The sequence below is a fragment of the Lissotriton vulgaris genome, chromosome 11 (genome assembly GCF_964263255.1).
Source record: "Lissotriton vulgaris chromosome 11, aLisVul1.2, whole genome shotgun sequence".
NCBI classification, from domain to species: domain Eukaryota; kingdom Metazoa; phylum Chordata; class Amphibia; order Caudata; family Salamandridae; genus Lissotriton; species Lissotriton vulgaris.
In genome coordinates, this window is record NC_141699.1 from 876,203,811 (window position 1) to 876,222,116 (window position 18,306).

Below are 18,306 nucleotides of genomic sequence, written 5' to 3' on the forward strand. Positions count from 1 at the left end.
TCTACCTTGCCCCCTTTCATTAAATTCCCCCTTTGTTTTCCTCCTCCTCTTCTCTCTCGATCCTACCGAGAGACAAGATGGCGGCCGCTCCGGACTGTTTAGAATGTTGACAGACACCGGAGAGACAATCAGCTTCGCTTCGCAAAGTTCCGTTACGCGAAAAGTTCGCGAACCGGAGCGCTACCCGGGACGCTGTCACAGATATATCTGTTTTTTAAAACGTTCATTTCTCAAAATCCACTGGAGCACATATATTGAGACCAAGCAAAGGCACGTCGGGCTAACAGTCCCTACAATTTTGCCAAGTTTTGTGCAAATCCATTCAGCCGTTCGAGCTAAAAGTGAGGCCAAACGCCCTATGGAAAACTCAATGTTAAAAACGCGTTTTGGGATCCCCCTTTTTTCTCGGCCCCCCCTTGACGAAACCCCCCCAAATTTCCAGGGGCTGCTCAGAAACAAAATGTGCCATTTTCCTGAAAATTTCAGCCGATTCCGTCCACAAACGCCAAAGTTATTAGACATAGAATTTTCAAAAGTCCCATAGAGAAAAAATCCTAACTATATATACCTACTGGCGACCGCCAGTAGGTAATATATATATATATATATATATATATATATATATATATATATATTCACTGAAAAAACCATAGGTTTCACACCAGTTATAGTTAGGAATTAGCATTTAAAAAACCTATCAAATTCACTGAAAAAACCATAGGTTTAACACCAGTTATAGTTAGCTGGAAATTGTACTGATATAAAACCATTGAAATTCCCACGTTATAGTTAGTTGGACTCACTATAACTTGCACGTGTAATGCACTGATGACACCATCCAGTGAATGTGTGTCTTTCAGATAAATAAATATGTTTTATATATGTATGTTAAGGTCGATGGAAGAATATTTGTTTAAATTATTGTCTTAATGGATGTTTTTTTAAAAAAAATAATTGGATATCTGCCTTATTAAGTGTATCTTAGTGAATACATATATTAGCGAGTGAAAGTAGGTCAGTCTCTCTGTCATCAGTGATGTCATGAGTGATGTCACTGACCATGTCATGAGTGATGTAATATGTGATGTCATCAGCAGTGCATTACACGTGCAAGTTATAGTGAGTCCAACTAACTATAACGTGGGAATTTCAATGGTTTTATATCAGTAAAATTTCCAGCTAACTATAACTGGTGTTAAACCTATGGTTTTTTCAGTGAATTTCATAGGTTTTTTAAATGCTAATTCCTAACTATAACTGGTGTGAAACCTATGGTTTTTTCAGTGAATTTCATAGGTTTTTTAAATGCTAATTCCTTTGTATATCGAGTTTGTAACCTTTTTTTTTTTTTACAATTTGCTGTTTTTTTTTAAGTATTCATTTTTTTTATATAATTTTTTTCTTTTGCGCTCTGGGTGCGCGCTCCGGGAAGCTTTCAGCTAAGCTCTCCGGTAAGCTTTTCGGTGAGCTCACCTGAAAGCGCACCCAGAGCGCTACTGTCGTTCGTGAAAAAAAATATGAATGAAAAGTTAATAATAATGCAAAACATTTCGTACCATACAAATAAAATTAGTTTTTTTTTATAAGGAAAATGATTATGCATTTCTGTAAAAGTTTGATGACGTCACTTCGGCGCGCAACGTAAGTGCCCTCGGAAGCGCCTACGTTCGCGCCGCGTAAACGCACGCAGAAGCGCCTACGATCGCGCCACGTTTGTGCGCCGGAAGCGCCTACAATCGCGCTGCGTAAACGCACCCGGAAGTGCTCCGGAGCGCGCAGCGTAAACGCGTCGGGTCATGTGACCCTAAAATAACACTTTTCATTGGTTGCTAACAGTTTTTTTTTACAATGAATGAAATCCCCACCCATTTCCTTCACTTCTTCTTTCACTTTTGTGACTGAAAGACCTGTTTTTTGCACCTGGATCTTTTGTGAATTACCATGGCTGCCAGAGAATCCAGCAGTGAGGATGAACCTGAGTTCATCAATGAAGAGCCTCCTACCTCAAAGGTAAAGGAACATTTCATATGGAAATTTTTTAAGATTCCAGCTGACCAGAAGAAGGTGAATGCACCAAAAGTGGAGTGCAGGATCTGCAAACAGGTCCTGTCACGGGGTGACCCCAAAAAAAAGTACTCTTTTGGGAACTTTACGATGATCCGACATGTGGAGAGGAGGCACCCCCAGAATTTTGCCCGGGAAAGTGTCAGGGCTCTGGCACAAGAGGTTCCCAGAGATGGGGCCTCTACATCAACCGGAGGAGCAACTTCTTCTGGGAGAGAGCAATCGCAGGAGCAGGTGCCAAACATACAACCTGCATTTAACCATGGGGTCGTCAGATGCAGATACTGCAATCAACTCCTCACCTATGGGGAGCAAAGTGTCCAGCTCATAGTTCGAGCATTGGAGAACCATCGCTGCCCTTCCCACCCCTAATTTTCTTGTTTTCTTTTTGCTCCTGTTGAGCAGTTTCCATTCCCTGTTTTTGTTCCTGTTCAGTTAAAAGAAGAAAACCAAAAGTTCTTTTCAGAACTACCTCCAATTCTCATCAAAGAGCTATATTCTTAAAAAAATGAAGAGTAAGTGAAATATAGTGCATTGATAATTGAAAGGAGAATGAGTAAGAAAGAACAGAAAGGTATGAGAGGTGAAAGGAAGTGAAGTAGGAGGAATGAAAGAAGGTGAGTGTTAGAAAAGAAAGTTATGAGAAGAAGAGTGAATATGGGGAATGTTGATATTCAATGAAAATGTTGAAAAAGAACAGGAGTGTTGAAGGATAAGAAAAGATGCATTGCTGGAGTTGAAGGTAGAAGGCTTCATTTATGAAGCCATGCGTCACTTTAACGCCACCAAAGCATCACTTTTTGTGACACAACATTCCAATAAAAAATGCACCTTATTTATTCATATTTACAAAGTGGCGTTTCTTGGTAAATACATCACTTTGTAAACCCCTGTGCCACATTATTCCTACCTCAGGTGTAATGTATGCAAAAGGGACGTATTGACGCAAGAAACGGTCGTAGAGGTGACACAGTGAATAAACTGGAGGCCTCATTTCTGAAAAGTGACGCATCGCTACGTGAAAACAGCGATGCGTCACTTTTCTGGACGCACTCCTTATGACATTCCAGATATGTCATATTTAATATATGACTAATCAATTCGCAAGGAGTTACAGATATGTCAGTATTTCTGACGTATCTGTAAACACAAAAGTAACGCATTGCTGGAGTGCGTCACAAAAGTGACGCAACTCCAGTAATGTGTCCTTTCACATGGAAAAAGCACCATGTGAAAGGTCTGCTGTGAAGCAGGCGCAAGATTTTGACGCAACAGCATCCTAAAAGTGACGCAGTGAAATCTCAAAGATTTCACTGCGTCGTTATTACCAAGCTTTTTCGGGGGAACACCCCCTCTGCATGCATTATACCTGACGCTATTTTTAAAAAGTGACGCATCTAGGTACATGGGTCACTTTTTAAAACTCTGCGCCACATTATATCTGCATCAGGTATAATGTATGCAGAGGGGGCAATCCCTCGCAAAAAGCTTGGTAATAACGACGTACTGAAATCTATGAGATTTCTCTGCGTCACTTTTAGGATGCTGTTGTGTCAAAATCTTGCGCCTGCCTCGCGTCACTTTCATGTTTACAGATATGTCAGAAATACTGACGTATCTGTAACTCCTTGCAACATGATTCGTCATACATTAAATATGACACATCTGGAATGTCATAAGGAGTGCGCACAGAAAAGTGACGCATCGCACCAACAGTGTAAAAAAATGTGCCTCGTTGCACTATATTTAAAGGACGCAACAGCATCCTAAAAGTGACGCAGTGAAATCTCAAAGATTTCACTGCGTCGCTATTACAAAGCTTTTTGCGGGGGAACACCCCCTCTGCATGCATTATACCTCACGCAGATATAATGTGGCGCTTGATTTTAAAAAGTGACCCATCTACCTAGATACGTCACTTTTTAAATATAGCGCAACGAGGCGCATTTTTTTACACCACTGGTGTGATGCGTCACTTTTCTGTGCGCACTCCTTATGACATTCCAAGTAACGCATTGCTGGAGTGCGTCACAAAAGTGACGCAACTCCAGTAAAGTGTCCTTTCACATGGAAAAAGCACCATGTGAAAGGTCTTGCGTCAGTCTAACACCTGCTGTAAAGCAGGCGCAAGATTTTGACGCAACAGCATCCTAAAAGTGATGCAGTGAAATCTCAAAGATTTCACTGCGTCGCTATTACAAAGCTTTTTGCGGGGGAGCACCCCCTCTGCATGCATTATACCTGACGCTATTTTTAAAAAGTGACGCATCTAGGTACATGGGTCACTTTTTAAAACTCTGCGCCACATTATATCTGCGTCAGGTATAATGTATGCAGAGGGGGCAATCCCTCGCAAAAAGCTTGGTAATAACGACGTACTGAAATCTATGAGATTTCTCTGCGTCACTTTTAGGATGCTGTTGTGTCAAAATCTTGCGCCTGCCTCGCGTCACTTTCATGTTTACAGATATGTCAGAAATACTGACGTATCTGTAACTCCTTGCAACATGATTCGTCATACATTAAATATGACACATCTGGAATGTCATAAGGAGTGCGCACAGAAAAGTGACGCATCGCACCAACAGTGTAAAAAAATGTGCCTCGTTGCACTATATTTAAAGGACGCAACAGCATCCTAAAAGTGACGCAGTGAAATCTCAAAGATTTCACTGCGTCGCTATTACAAAGCTTTTTGCGGGGGAACACCCCCTCTGCATGCATTATACCTCACGCAGATATAATGTGGCGCTTGATTTTAAAAAGTGACCCATCTACCTAGATACGTCACTTTTTAAATATAGCGCAACGAGGCGCATTTTTTTACACCACTGGTGTGATGCGTCACTTTTCTGTGCGCACTCCTTATGACATTCCAAGTAACGCATTGCTGGAGTGCGTCACAAAAGTGACGCAACTCCAGTAAAGTGTCCTTTCACATGGAAAAAGCACCATGTGAAAGGTCTTGCGTCAGTCTAACACCTGCTGTAAAGCAGGCGCAAGATTTTGACGCAACAGCATCCTAAAAGTGATGCAGTGAAATCTCAAAGATTTCACTGCGTCGCTATTACAAAGCTTTTTGCGGGGGAGCACCCCCTCTGCATGCATTATACCTGACGCTATTTTTAAAAAGTGACGCATCTAGGTACATGGGTCACTTTTTAAAACTCTGCGCCACATTATATCTGCGTCAGGTATAATGTATGCAGAGGGGGCATTCCCCCGCAAAAAGCTTGGTAATAACGACGTACTGAAATCTATGAGATTTCTCTGCGTCACTTTTAGGATGCTGTTGCGTCAAAATCTTGCGCCTGCCTCGCGTCACTTTTATGTTTACAGATATGTCAGAAATACTGACGTATCTGTAACTCCTTGCAACATGATTCGTCATACATTAAATATGACACATCTGGAATGTCATAAGGAGTGCGCACAGAAAAGTGACGCATCGCACCAGCAGTGTAAAAAAATGTGCCTCGTTGCACTATATTTAAAAAGTTACGCATCTAGATAGATGCGTCACTTTTTAAATATTGCGTAACAATGCGCATTTTTTTACACCGCTGGTGCGTCACAAAAATTGACGCACAGGCGGCGCAAAACTGGCAGCGCAAGGCCTTCATAAATATGGTCCTGGATTTTCCCAGTGCTTCGCTTCCCGGTGCGCGTACCATGCGCTTCCCCCGCGCAAAACGAAAAAAAAAAAAATGTAATGCCCCGCAGGACCCTATTTTAGCCCCCACATCAAACCTAGGGGGTCAGAGGGGGTCTACTCTTCCCCCTTATGGTCATTTGCCCCTTTTTTTTTCAAACCCCTTGTGTCTCGATTTTACCGAGACACAAGATGGCGGCCGCTCCAGACTGTTTAGAATGTTTACAGACACCCAAGAGCCAATCAGCTTTCTGCGCACAAGTCGCGTGTCGCGCCAGGAGCGCACTCCGGTGCGCGCACCGGAGAGCGCCTATAGATATATACATTTTTTTGAACCTAAATTACTCAAAATCCACTGCAGCAGACATCTTGAGACATAGCAAAGGCACATCGGGCTACCAGTCCCTTCAATTTTGCCAAGTTTGCTGGAAATCCATTCAGCCGTTCGGGCTAAAAGTGAAATCGACCGCCCTATGGAAATTAACATGGGGAAAACGCGTTTTGGGACCCCCCTTTTATCTCGGCCCCCGCTTGACGTATCCCCCCCAAACTTTCAAGGAAGGACCGGAGCTCGACGAGGCCATTTTCAGGAAATTTTCAGGCAGATTCGTCAACCGGTGCCAAAGTAATTCCAAATAGAATTTTGAGATTTAACATTGAAAAAAATCCTAACTATAACTACCTACTGGCGACCGCCAGTAGGTAATATATATATATATATATATTGAGGCTCCAGCTTGAGTCCGTAGTACAAGGAATCACTCGAGCTACATCGAAGGCTCCAAGCAACAGCCTTTATTCAAAAGGTAAGGGAAACATACTTTGGCAGAATCCTTTTAGCAGTCACACGCCTGCCTGACGCGTTTCGATAATTCTCCTCAGAGGCTTCTGGCGGATGAGATGCACCACCGCAGTTCCCGTTTCTCTCCAATGTTAATGCGCACCTGTTTTGGTTGCTTTATAAGACTGCGCTGCGGATTATGGGAATTGTAGTGCCGGTTTCGAGTGCAATGTTCTGCCGGCTTCTTTTCAAGACCCGGGATGGGCCCCCGCCTCAGATGTTTTCCAAAATCCTACATGATGTAGCTCCAAATGGCCTGGCAGGATAACAGACCACACGGCTCCCAAGTTACCAGGATGGTGCATTCCTTACGGCACGGCCAGCCGTATAAACATTGAGGCTCCAGCTTGAGTCCGTAGTACAAGGAATCACTCGAGCTACATCGAAGGCTCCAAGCAACAGCCTTTATTCAAAAGGTAAGGGAAACATACTTTGGCAGAATCCTTTTAGCAGTCACACGCCTGCCTGACGCGTTTCGATAATTCTCCTCAGCGGCTTCTGGCGGATGAGATGCACCACCGCAGTTCCCGTTTCTCTCCAATGTTAATGCGCACCTGTTTTGGTTGCTTTATAAGACTGCGCTGCGGATTATGGGAATTGTAGTGCCGGCTTCGAGTGCAATGTTCTGCCGGCTTCTTTTCAAGACCCGGGATGGGCCCCCGCCTCAGATTTTTTCCAAAATCCTACATGATGTAGCTCCAAATGGCCTGGCAGGATAACAGACCACACGGCTCCCAAGTTACCAGGATGGTGCATTCCTTACGGCACGGCCGCCGTATAAACATTGAGGCTCCAGCTTGAGTCCGTAGTACAAGGAATCACTCGAGCTACATCGAAGGCTCCAAGCAACAGCCTTTATTCAAAAGGTAAGGGAAACATACTTTGGCAGAATACTTTTAGCAGTCACACGCCTGCCTGACGCGTTTCGATAATTCTCCTCAGAGGCTTCTGGCAGATGAGATGCACCACCGCAGTTCCCGTTTCTCTCCAACGGTGATTCCTTGTACTACGGACTCAAGCTGGAGCCTCAATGTTTATACGGCGGCCGTGCCATAAGGAATGCACCATCCTGGTAACTTGGGAGCTGTGTGGTCTGTTATCCTGCCAGGCCATTTGGAGCTACATCATGTAGGATTTTGGAAAACATCTGAGGCGGGGGCCCATCCCGGGTCTTGAAAAGAAGCCGGCAGAACATTGCACTCGAAACCGGCACTACAATTCCCATAATCCGCAGCGCAGTCTTATAAAGCAACCAAAACAGGTGCGCATTAACATTGGAGAGAAACGGGAACTGCGGTGGTGCATCTCATCCGCCAGAAGCCTCTGAGGAGAATTATAGAAACGCGTCAGGCAGGCGTGTGACTGCTAAAAGGATTCTGCCAAAGTATGTTTCCCTTACCTTTTGAATAAAGGCTGTTGCTTGGAGCCTTCGATGTAGCTCAAGTGATTCCTTGTACTACGGACTCAAGCTGGAGCCTCAATGTTTATACGGCGGCCGTGCCGTAAGGAATGCACCATCCTGGTAACTTCGGAGCCGTGTGGTCTGTTATCCTGCCAGGCCATTTGGAGCTACATCATGTAGGATTTTGGAAAACATCTGAGGCGGGGGCCCATCCCGGGTCTTGAAAAGAAGCCGGCAGAACATTGCACTCGAAACCGGCACTACAATTCCCATAATCCGCAGCGCAGTCTTATAAAGCAACCAAAACAGGTGCGCATTAACATTGGAGAGAAACGGGAACTGCGGTGGTGCATCTCATCCGCCAGAAGCCTCTGAGGAGAATTATCGAAACGAGTCAGGCAGGCGTGTGACTGCTAAAAGGATTCTGCCAAAGTATGTTTCGCTTACCTTTTGAATAAAGGCTGTTGCTTGGAGCCTTCGATGTAGCTCGAGTGATTCCTTGTACTACGGACTCAAGCTGGAGCCTCAATGTTTATACGTCGGCCGTGCCGTAAGGAATGCACCATCCTGGTAACTTGGGAGCCGTGTGGTCTGTTATCCTGCCAGGCCATTTGGAGCTACATCATGTAGGATTTTGGAAAACATCTGAGGCGGGGGCCCATCCCGGGTCTTGAAAAGAAGCCGGCAGAACATTGCACTCGAAACCGGCACTACAATTCCCATAATCCGCAGCGCAGTCTTATAAAGCAACCAAAACAGGTGCGCATTAACATTGGAGAGAAACGGGAACTGCGGTGGTGCATCTCATCCGCCAGAAGCCTCTGAGGAGAATTATCGAAACGCGTCAGGCAGGCGTGTGACTGCTAAAAGGATTCTGCCAAAGTATGTTTTCCTTACCTTTTGAATAAAGGCTGTTGCTTGGAGCCTTCGATGTAGCTCGAGTGATTCCTTGTACTACGGACTCAAGCTGGAGCCTCAATATATATATATATATATTCACTGAAAAAACCATAGGTTATAACCCATATATAGTTAGGAATTCGCATTTACAAAACCTTATTTTACTCACACAAAACCATTGAAATTCCATATATAGTTAGTTGCACTAACTATATATCGCGCACCCGCAATCCACTGCTGATGATGTCACATATTACATCATTCATGACATGGTCAGTGACATCACTGATGACATCACTGATGACATCTCAAATGACATCACTGATGACATCACTGATGACAACATCCAGTGACTGTATGTTTCTGTAAAGTTAAAATATGTCTTACATATTGAAGAATGAGTGGATGTATAAGTGTCTGGATGAAGGATTTAGTAGGTGCATGACTGACTGTATGAGTGAGTGATTAAATGTGTCTCACTGAGTGTATGGGTTAGTGACTAAACTGTCTTAATTTGTGCATCATTATGTCTGTTGTTCTGTAAACTGTTGCATGTGTTGATAAGTAGCTATATGAGTAACTATATGGGTTATTGATTGGTTGCCCAAGTATTTGTATGGGAGACTGAGTGTGTGTGTGGGTGGCTGGGAGGTGTATGACTGTGCATAGATGTGTGAGCAGTTGATTCACTAGATGTATGGTTTCAAAAGTGCATGTGGAAACAGCTGTATGGGCGGTTGACTGTGTGCATGAGTGTATTGGTGAGTGAATGGATATCTCAGTGCTACATGTCAAAGTAAGTACATATGTAAAACACAGTACATGTGAGAGTTGACATATATAAATAACTGTGCATAAGAGCCAGTGAATGTGTGAGTGGCTGTATGGATCATTGTGAACTTGTATCAGGGATTGTATAAGAGAGTAAATATGTGTTATAAGCATGGGCGAATTTTGCGAATCTCGCGTTCGCGAATTTTGCGGATTTGTGAACTCGCAATCCGCAAAATCCGCGAATTCTCGCGAATTTGCGGATTTTTTTTTTTTGTGTTTGCGCGGGTTTCTGCCAGTTCGCGAGGGTTTTGTACAATGTCGCAAATTGCGAACTTACCTGTCGGGTCGCAAGTTTCGCGAACTTGTTGTTTCTACGTGTCCAGCCTGATTGGGACACTCTTCTTCATCACTGCCACTCTCTGTCACCACTGCCACTCTCTGACTACTCATGCCACCCTCTGGCCCACCCATGCCACCCTCTGTTTCATCACAGCACCCTCTGGTTGTCCAGTCAGTGTACATTATTGTGGCAACGCAAGCACACCTTCCCTGCCTCAAGTGACCTGAATTAATTTGGGGCTGATTAATGTGTCACAGAATATTTTTTTAGCTGGCACCTGCTTCCTTAGTGCTTCCTGATTAGTGATCTTTTGCACTTGCTAAGTGCTTTCATTGTTGCAAAATTAGTCACAACACCTGCCCTGCCCCAACTGACAATAATGAATTAGGGGCTGATTAATGGATTTGAACTTCCAGCCTGGCTCCTGCTTGTCTCCCTTAGCTGTAATTCAGGACCTTTGTGGCATATGTGTAACTATTCTGAGGTTCAGAGCAGGGTCACATAATAGTTTCAACTGGCAACTGAACTCTGGAGGGGCCCCTCAGGAAGCACTACAGGAAATGGCTACTAATGATGAGCCTGAACTTTTGAACCTGGTAAGTAGTTTCAGTTTTGCTAAGATCGTATTTCTGCAATTTTGCACTTATTCGCGGGGCGCGAACTCACGCGAACAGTGCGAACAGTGCGAGCAAAATCCGCTGCTCGCGGATTTGCGGATTTTGCGGGAGATTCGCAAATCTCGCGGATTGCGAATTTACCGAAAATCCGCAAAATCCGCGAGCGAAACTGATTTTCCGCCCATGCTTAATGTGTTAGTATATGTTTGAATAAGTAAAGTTTGTATAACTGTATAGTTGAGGAAATGGAGGTGTGATTGATTCTTTGCATGGCTGACTAGGTGTGTGAGTAACTCCATGGATGAGTGACAGTCTGTGAGTGTCTGTTTACACTGATTGTATCTAAGGTTATATTAGAGTCTGAAGAGGTTCATCGTATTATCACATGAATGATATCATCAGTGATGTGATCAGTAATGTCAAATGAGATGTCATCAGTGATGTCATCAGTGATGTCATTTGAGATGTCATCAGTGATGTCATCAGTGATGTCACTGACCATGTCATGAATGATGTAATATGTGACATCATCAGCAGTGGATTGCGGGTGCGCGATATATAGTTAGTGCAACTAACTATATATGGAATTTCAATGGTTTTGTGTGAGTAAAATAAGGTTTTGTAAATGCAAATTCCTAACTATATATGGTCTATAACCTATGGTTTTTTCAGTGAATTTTCAAGGTTTTGTAAATGCTAATTCCTAACTATATATGGTCTATAACCTATGGTTTTTTCAGTGAATTTTCAAGGTTTTGTAAATGCTAATTCCTAACTATATATGGTCTATAGCCTATGGTTTTTTCAGTGAATATATATATATATACATACATATATAAACATATATCATCTGTATATCTATATAAATACAAACATAAATGCATGCATACATATACTTATATGCATACAGATGCATGTTATTTACATGAAAGTTGAAAAAACACTAATAAAAGCAAAGCTAAAAAGCCACCTCATTACAAACAGAATGGCTTTAACTTAAACGAGGGCGAGATCTATTGCATTTTCAATGCTTGTTTACTTTGGTTCCATCAAGAAGGCATTCAGATGTGTCACACATTTGCCATAAATTCTGAATGTTAGCGCTCTAGTTGCACATTAGATCACTGTAGTAAAGCTACTGCTCACCAGGGACGTCTGCTGCTGGTATTCAAAGTGCATGTTTCAGTCTGCATGTCAGAATTTTTTTAATGAAATAGAAGAGGATTTGAGAAGTCACTCAAAATGATCCCTAATTTTTCTTTCTGAAGCACTAATCATACTTTCTATTGCAAAATTAACCCCCTCGTGTTGTTCCTTTTTAAATTGAGTGTTTTCAGACTTACCACTTCATTCCAATCAAGATGGCTTCTGGTGTGCCATACTTTTGTCATAAGTAAGACTGTTAGCGCTCTAGTTGTTCTTTAGAACACTCTGGGACATTCTGTCATTGGGCTATACTTGGGGTACATCTGGGTGATATTTGGGATACATTTAGGCTCTTTTGTCTCTGGTGGCCATCTTGGGAGACTGTATGTCAGAATGTTTTAATGAAATTGAAGAGGGTTTGAGAAGTCACTCAAAATGTGGCCTAATTTTTCTTTCTGCAGCACTAATCATAATTCATATGGCAAAATATACCCCCTCATTTTGTTCCTTTTTAAATTAAATGTTTTAAGAGTTACCACTTTATTCCAATCAAGATGGCTTCAGGTGTGCCATACCTTTGTAATAAGTAGGACTGTTAGCGCTCTAGTTGTTCTTTAGAACACTCTGGGACATTCTGTCATTGGGCTATACTTGGGCTACATCTGGGTGATATTTGGGCTACATTTGGGCTCTTTTGTCTCTGGTGGCCATTTTGGGAGACTGCATGTCAGAATTTTTTAATGAAATAGAAGAGGATTTGAAAAGTCACTCAAAATGTGCCCTAACTTTTCTTTCTGCAGCACTAATAATACCTTCTATTGCATAATATACCCCCTCATTTTGTTCCTTTTTAAATTAAATGTTTTAAGAGTTACCACTTTATTCCCATCACGATGGCTCCAGGTGTGCTATACCTTTGTAATAAGTAGGACTGTTAGCGCTCTAGTTGTTCTTTAGAACACTCTGGGACATTCTGTCATTGGGCTATACTTGGGCTACATCTGGGTGATATTTGGGCTACATTTGGGCTCTTTTGTCTCTGGTGGCCATTTTGGGAGACTGCATGTCAGAATGTTTTAATGAAATAGAAAAGGATTTGAGAAGTCACTCAAAATGTGCCCTAATTTTTCATTCTGCAGCACTAATCATACTTTCTATTGCAAAATATACCCCCTCATGTTGTTTCTTTTTAAATTAAATGTTTTAAGAGTTACCACTTTATTCCAATCAAGATGGCTTCAGGTGTGCCATACCTTTGTAATAAGTAGGACTGTTAGCGCTCTAGTTGTTCTTTAGAACACTCTGGGACATTCTGTCATTGGGCTATACTTGGGCTACATCTGGGTGATATTTGGGCTACATTTGGGCTCTTTTGTCTCTGGTGGCCATTTTGGGAGACTGCATGTCAGAATGTTTTAATGAAATAGAAAAGGATTTGAGAAGTCACTCAAAATGTGCCCTAATTTTTCATTCTGCAGCACTAATCATACTTTCTATGGCAAAATATACCCCCTCATGTTGTTTCTTTTTAAATTAAATGTTTTAAGAGTTACCACTTTATTCCAATCAAGATGGCTTCAGGTGTGTCATACCTTTGTAATAAGTAGGACTGTTAGCGCTCTAGTTGTTCTTTAGAACACTCTAGGAGGCTGCAGTAGAACACAAAGGAATCAACTGACAGTCTCTGTCCTTGTTGGATGTACATGTTTTACTGAGAATGTCAGACTTCATTTTCACATGACTGAGAAAGATAATGTGAATTTACAGAAAATATGCTTTCAGTTTAGCTTATAGATCCCCTTCCAAACCACTGTGGGAAAATCATGTGATATTAGTTTTCTTTCAAACAATATTCATGATATCACAGCAGAAGGTTTTTTCACATGGTAAAATCACCTTAGAACCCACCACAATTCCTAAAACGAGTATGGTTCCATCAACAAATGATTTATAATGTAACTAAAGTCCTAAAACCCTCTATTAACTACAATGCTTTTTAATGAGGTGCTATCATGTATATTGGTCCCAAGATGGCTGCCAACACTTCTTGGATGAAGTGCTGACAGCCAATCAGATCAGATGTGTGGTTAGGCTCCGCCCAGATATATATCTTTTTTTGAACCTAAATTACTCAAAATCCACTGGAGCACATATATTGAGACCTAGCAAAGGCACATCGGGCTAACAGTCCCTACAATTTTGCCAAGTTTCGTGCAAATCCATTCAGCCGTTCGAGCTAAAAGTGAGGCCAACCGCCCTATGGAAATTAACATGGGAAAAACGCGTTTTGGGACCCCCCTTTTTTCTCGGCCCCCCCTTGATGAAACCCCCCCAAATTGTCAGGTGCTGCTCAGAAACAAAATGTTCCATTTTCCTGAAAATTTCAGCCAATTCCGTCCACAAACGCCAAAGTTATTAGACATAGAATTTTCAAAAATCCCATAGAGAAAAAATCCTAACTATATATACCTACTGGCGACCGCCAGTAGGTAATATATATATATATATATATATATATATATATATATATATATATATATATATATATATATATATATATATAGCAGCTTCGAAACACCAGCCAGACGCACACGTGAGCGGGTGCACACAAAACGGGGGTGTGCCCGTTTGAATAATCCTTGCTTCCAACATCCACGGATCCTTACTCCATAAAGAACGTAGCACACGCAGGGGGTAGTTCCACAGAGAAATTTATTTCGGGAACTTTACAGCAACAAGACGCGTTTCGCCTTCGGGCTTTGTCAAATTGTGCAGAGAGCCGAGCCGCCCGTCTGCCTTAAAAGACGTCATTCAAGTAGTAAAGTGCAAAGAAGGACTAAGTTACATATTTCTAAAGTGGCCGCCATCTTATGACGATGCGAATAACTAAATAGTAATCACTCATGCAGCTCAAGATAAAATAACCAAGACTCCTTGCATGGCCAAAATACATACATATATGCATTAACTCCACAACGGTCCATAATCCGAACACACTGTTCATAACACCCTGGATAGGCTAAGATAGTCCAAATAAATGCACAAAAGAATAAAAATAAAAATAAGAATCACGCCCAGGATGGGCATATCTAAAGCACAAACGTCATTCTAGAGATAGAGTGCGGAAAGGTCTTAAGTACATAGTACAGAGAGTAACTACCCTCTAGTGACACATAAGAAAGCTCCAAACACGGGTCACAGCATAAAACAACAAGGTTATAGATATAACAATTGCAAGTGCGCAGATGCGCTCCAGGTGAATAGGAATACAGTAATAGAGCTCAGATACAGCTACTACTGATGCCCAAAAGACCGCACTCAAGTATATCTTGCCCTGGATGGGCATATCTAAGATGACTTCTTCACATATATGATTCATCTAACAATCAGAATGACACAAAACATTTAGAATAGTAGTTCATACATGATATTCATAAATCAATCAACATATCACCAAAGTTAATCAATACAGGGAAAGAAATTAATTAAAGGTACAGTCAATATTTGTAATGTTATACATGATGTCTCAAGACAGCGATTTCAACAGTCCTCAGCCCAAATGTACTGATAACTCTTCGTGCATGTTAAGACCGTTAGGATTTTTGCTTTGTAAATCAATTATATACCTGGATTCCAACCGTCTAAGCTTTAGAAGGCGGTCAACCCCCCTGATATTGGCCGGTACACTGTCAAGGCATATATATATATATATAGTTGGAATATTCCTAATTTTTTTAGCAAACTTTCCTTTCATTGTATTTGTCACTCATGGTTCCTTTATTTCCAAGAATGTTGATTTTGTTTCAAGGTGAATAGATTAATTATACCGATCACACTAGTTAGTATTCGTTATAACTACTAGTGCATATTTTCTATAAAGTGCATGAATATTTTCATGACATTGTATTCCATTTTATCGTCCAATAATGATTCTTTCATTTCATTTAAAAGGGAGAAGTGAACTTAATCTCTTGCTAATTAAATTGATTGCAAACAGTTAATTGCCTTACTCACAATTATTTCTAATTATGTTCATTGTGCCAACATAAATTCTACATTTCCTCGTTGTTCTTCTCCCCCCCCATATCAGAGGACATATCTTGACAGTGCCTTAGCCACGTGCCATTTTTATATTTTTTGAGGAAGGTCATTTTTGAGCTAAATATGAATGTTATTGATCAAATCAGTAATAGATTTGTTTATGCACTATAGTACATTTCTTGTAAAGTAAATACAAAAAAGTAAAGGCAAGTCTGTCTTCCTTGCATTTTTGTTTCATACATCCGTGGTGTTTCCTTTTACTATGCATTCACTCTCCCACTCTTCAAGACACAGTTTGAATGCTCCCTATTGGTCTCATCTTCCTCATCGTCCTTCTGGCTTCGTGGCATGTAACTTAGCTTAAGCAGATCTGATTTATAATAATTTCTCTATTTGTTCCAGGGAAGCCTGACCCCTGCGCCTCTGGGCCATGTCATAATGGAGGTACATGTTTCCACTACATTGGCAAGTACAAGTGTGACTGTCCCCCTGGATTCTCTGGAAGGCACTGCGAGACAGGTAAGGCATATGAATTGCAGTTGCATGCTATGAGGCTTGGGTTCAACTCTTCTTGAGAGCCAGTGACACACTAACGGCCACATGCATCAATGTTGCTGTTTGCGATTTCTTAATTGCGAAAATTAAGGAATCACAATTAAGAAATCACAAAAGACTATGCATTACAAAATCACAATTTTTTTTTAGATTTCTTAAAATTCCTTAATTGCAATTCACAATTTGCGAATCGCAATTAAGGAATCCCTTCCCATTGATTCCTATGGGCCTAGAGGCCCATAGGAATAGGAATGAATGGGAAGTCATTTTCAATTTGCGATTCGCAATTTGCGAATCGCAAATAGAAAATGCAATTTCAAGGGTGCAGGGGGGGTCCAAAGGACCCCCCCCCTGCACCCCTGAAATATAACTTTAAGTGAATTTTTCAAACACACATGCCCCTGAAACGTTCAAAAATGCACTTTTGTGCACTTTTGAAAGTTTTCGCAAATTACCATGAAGGTCAACTTCATGGTAATTTACCTCTCCCTATTTGCGAATTCGCAAATTTAAAATGTTCATGCATTGCATTTAAGAAATCTTAAATTGCGATTTCTTAAATGCAATCGCAATTTTAGAAATCGCAACATGATTGCGATTTCTAAATTTGCAAAAAACATGATGCATCCCAATTTCGTCAATTGCATTCGCAAACGGCCGAAAATTGCGATTCGCACCGTTTGCGAATGCAATTGACAATGATGCATGTGCCCGTATATGATAATGTGTTAGTGCGTCACTGATTATAATTGAGGGAGCTGTGACTCCCAGAATCCCAGAAAACAAAGCTTAATGCAATTGAAGATTTAGATCAGTAGACCTCTAAAGAAGTAATTCCGGTACCAGTCTTCTAATTAGTAAGAGTTTGACACTGGTTAAACCCAGAGATTTGTTCCCATAAGACAGAGGAGTCAATAAGTTTCCAAGGTGAATAATATACATTTTTCCTGCCAATCATCCATAAAAACTGGGTTAAAGTCATCGGGGTTTACTACACATTCCGTCTCTAACTAAAGCAAGTTGGGCAACTATCCTATGTAACAAAGTCCTTCACACCCATACTGGCCATTAGATATTTTGTAGCAATCTGGATGTGTTATAAGAGCCCCACACAGACTGCCATCTGCCAGTCCTCAGATCCTTGAATCCCACATGGCAGTTTGTTTTAATATGTGATGGTGCCCCTGGTTGACTGACCTCACTTGGTATTGACCCTCAAACCATGAGAGCCTAATGAATGCTAACAGGAAGGGGGGCTTAGCCTGTCTGAAATGATTGCATAGGATAGAAAAGAATTGGTAGGAAATAGATATATTTATTATAAGAACAGGATACACACTACTAGCATTTTGAAGCCTAGGAGTCATTTACTCCCATCCCCTGCCATTGTTTCTCATCGCATCTTTATATTACATGTCATGGTCATCTAGGCATGCAGATACTTTCAGGTACATACATCACAAGCTGAAGTGAACAAATGGTATTTTGAGTTTTTGGGTGCTGAGAATCCCATCCAGCCTGTTAATGTATAATTGTCCAGCTTTTTAGTGCATCCTGAAAGCAGCTGGGTGTTGGAAATACCTTATCATTAAAGCTCATAATGTTTTCCACATCCAGTTCAGTTCCAGTGATTTAGTTGTGTTCTCTGACACGGCCCTCATTATGCTGTTTAGCATCTGTCACAACTGTGAATTTTTTTAAATATGGAAAGACAAGGTAGTAAACTGAAACTACAGCGGAGAAAAGCCTATACAGCCTCTAACAGGCATTTGTAAAAGCCTATTTGAAGGAATTCCATAGAGCTAGAAGCACATGGGGATGAGAAGGCTCCCTTTTAGAGGTGGGTGACAAATTACACTGCATGTCAAACTAGCACAAATTGGAAAATTCTCCCTTGTGCTGGCACTTCTTAAGAGTTCTGAATCTAGGACATCCCTTGCCATGCTGTACATCTGAGAGGCAGAGCCTTATCAC

At 41.5% G+C, this 18,306-nt stretch overlaps 1 protein-coding gene across 1 annotated transcript in view; it reads left to right on the plus strand.

Moving 5' to 3' along the window:
• SNED1 (sushi, nidogen and EGF like domains 1) overlaps window positions 1–18,306 on the plus strand; it is a 2,960,801-nt gene that overhangs the window by 1,437,827 nt on the left and 1,504,668 nt on the right. The window contains exon 14 of the mRNA XM_086944023.1: window positions 16,180–16,296. Within this exon, the coding sequence (XP_086800149.1) occupies window positions 16,180–16,296 (117 nt within the window). The remainder of the gene's footprint in view (window positions 1–16,179; window positions 16,297–18,306) is intronic.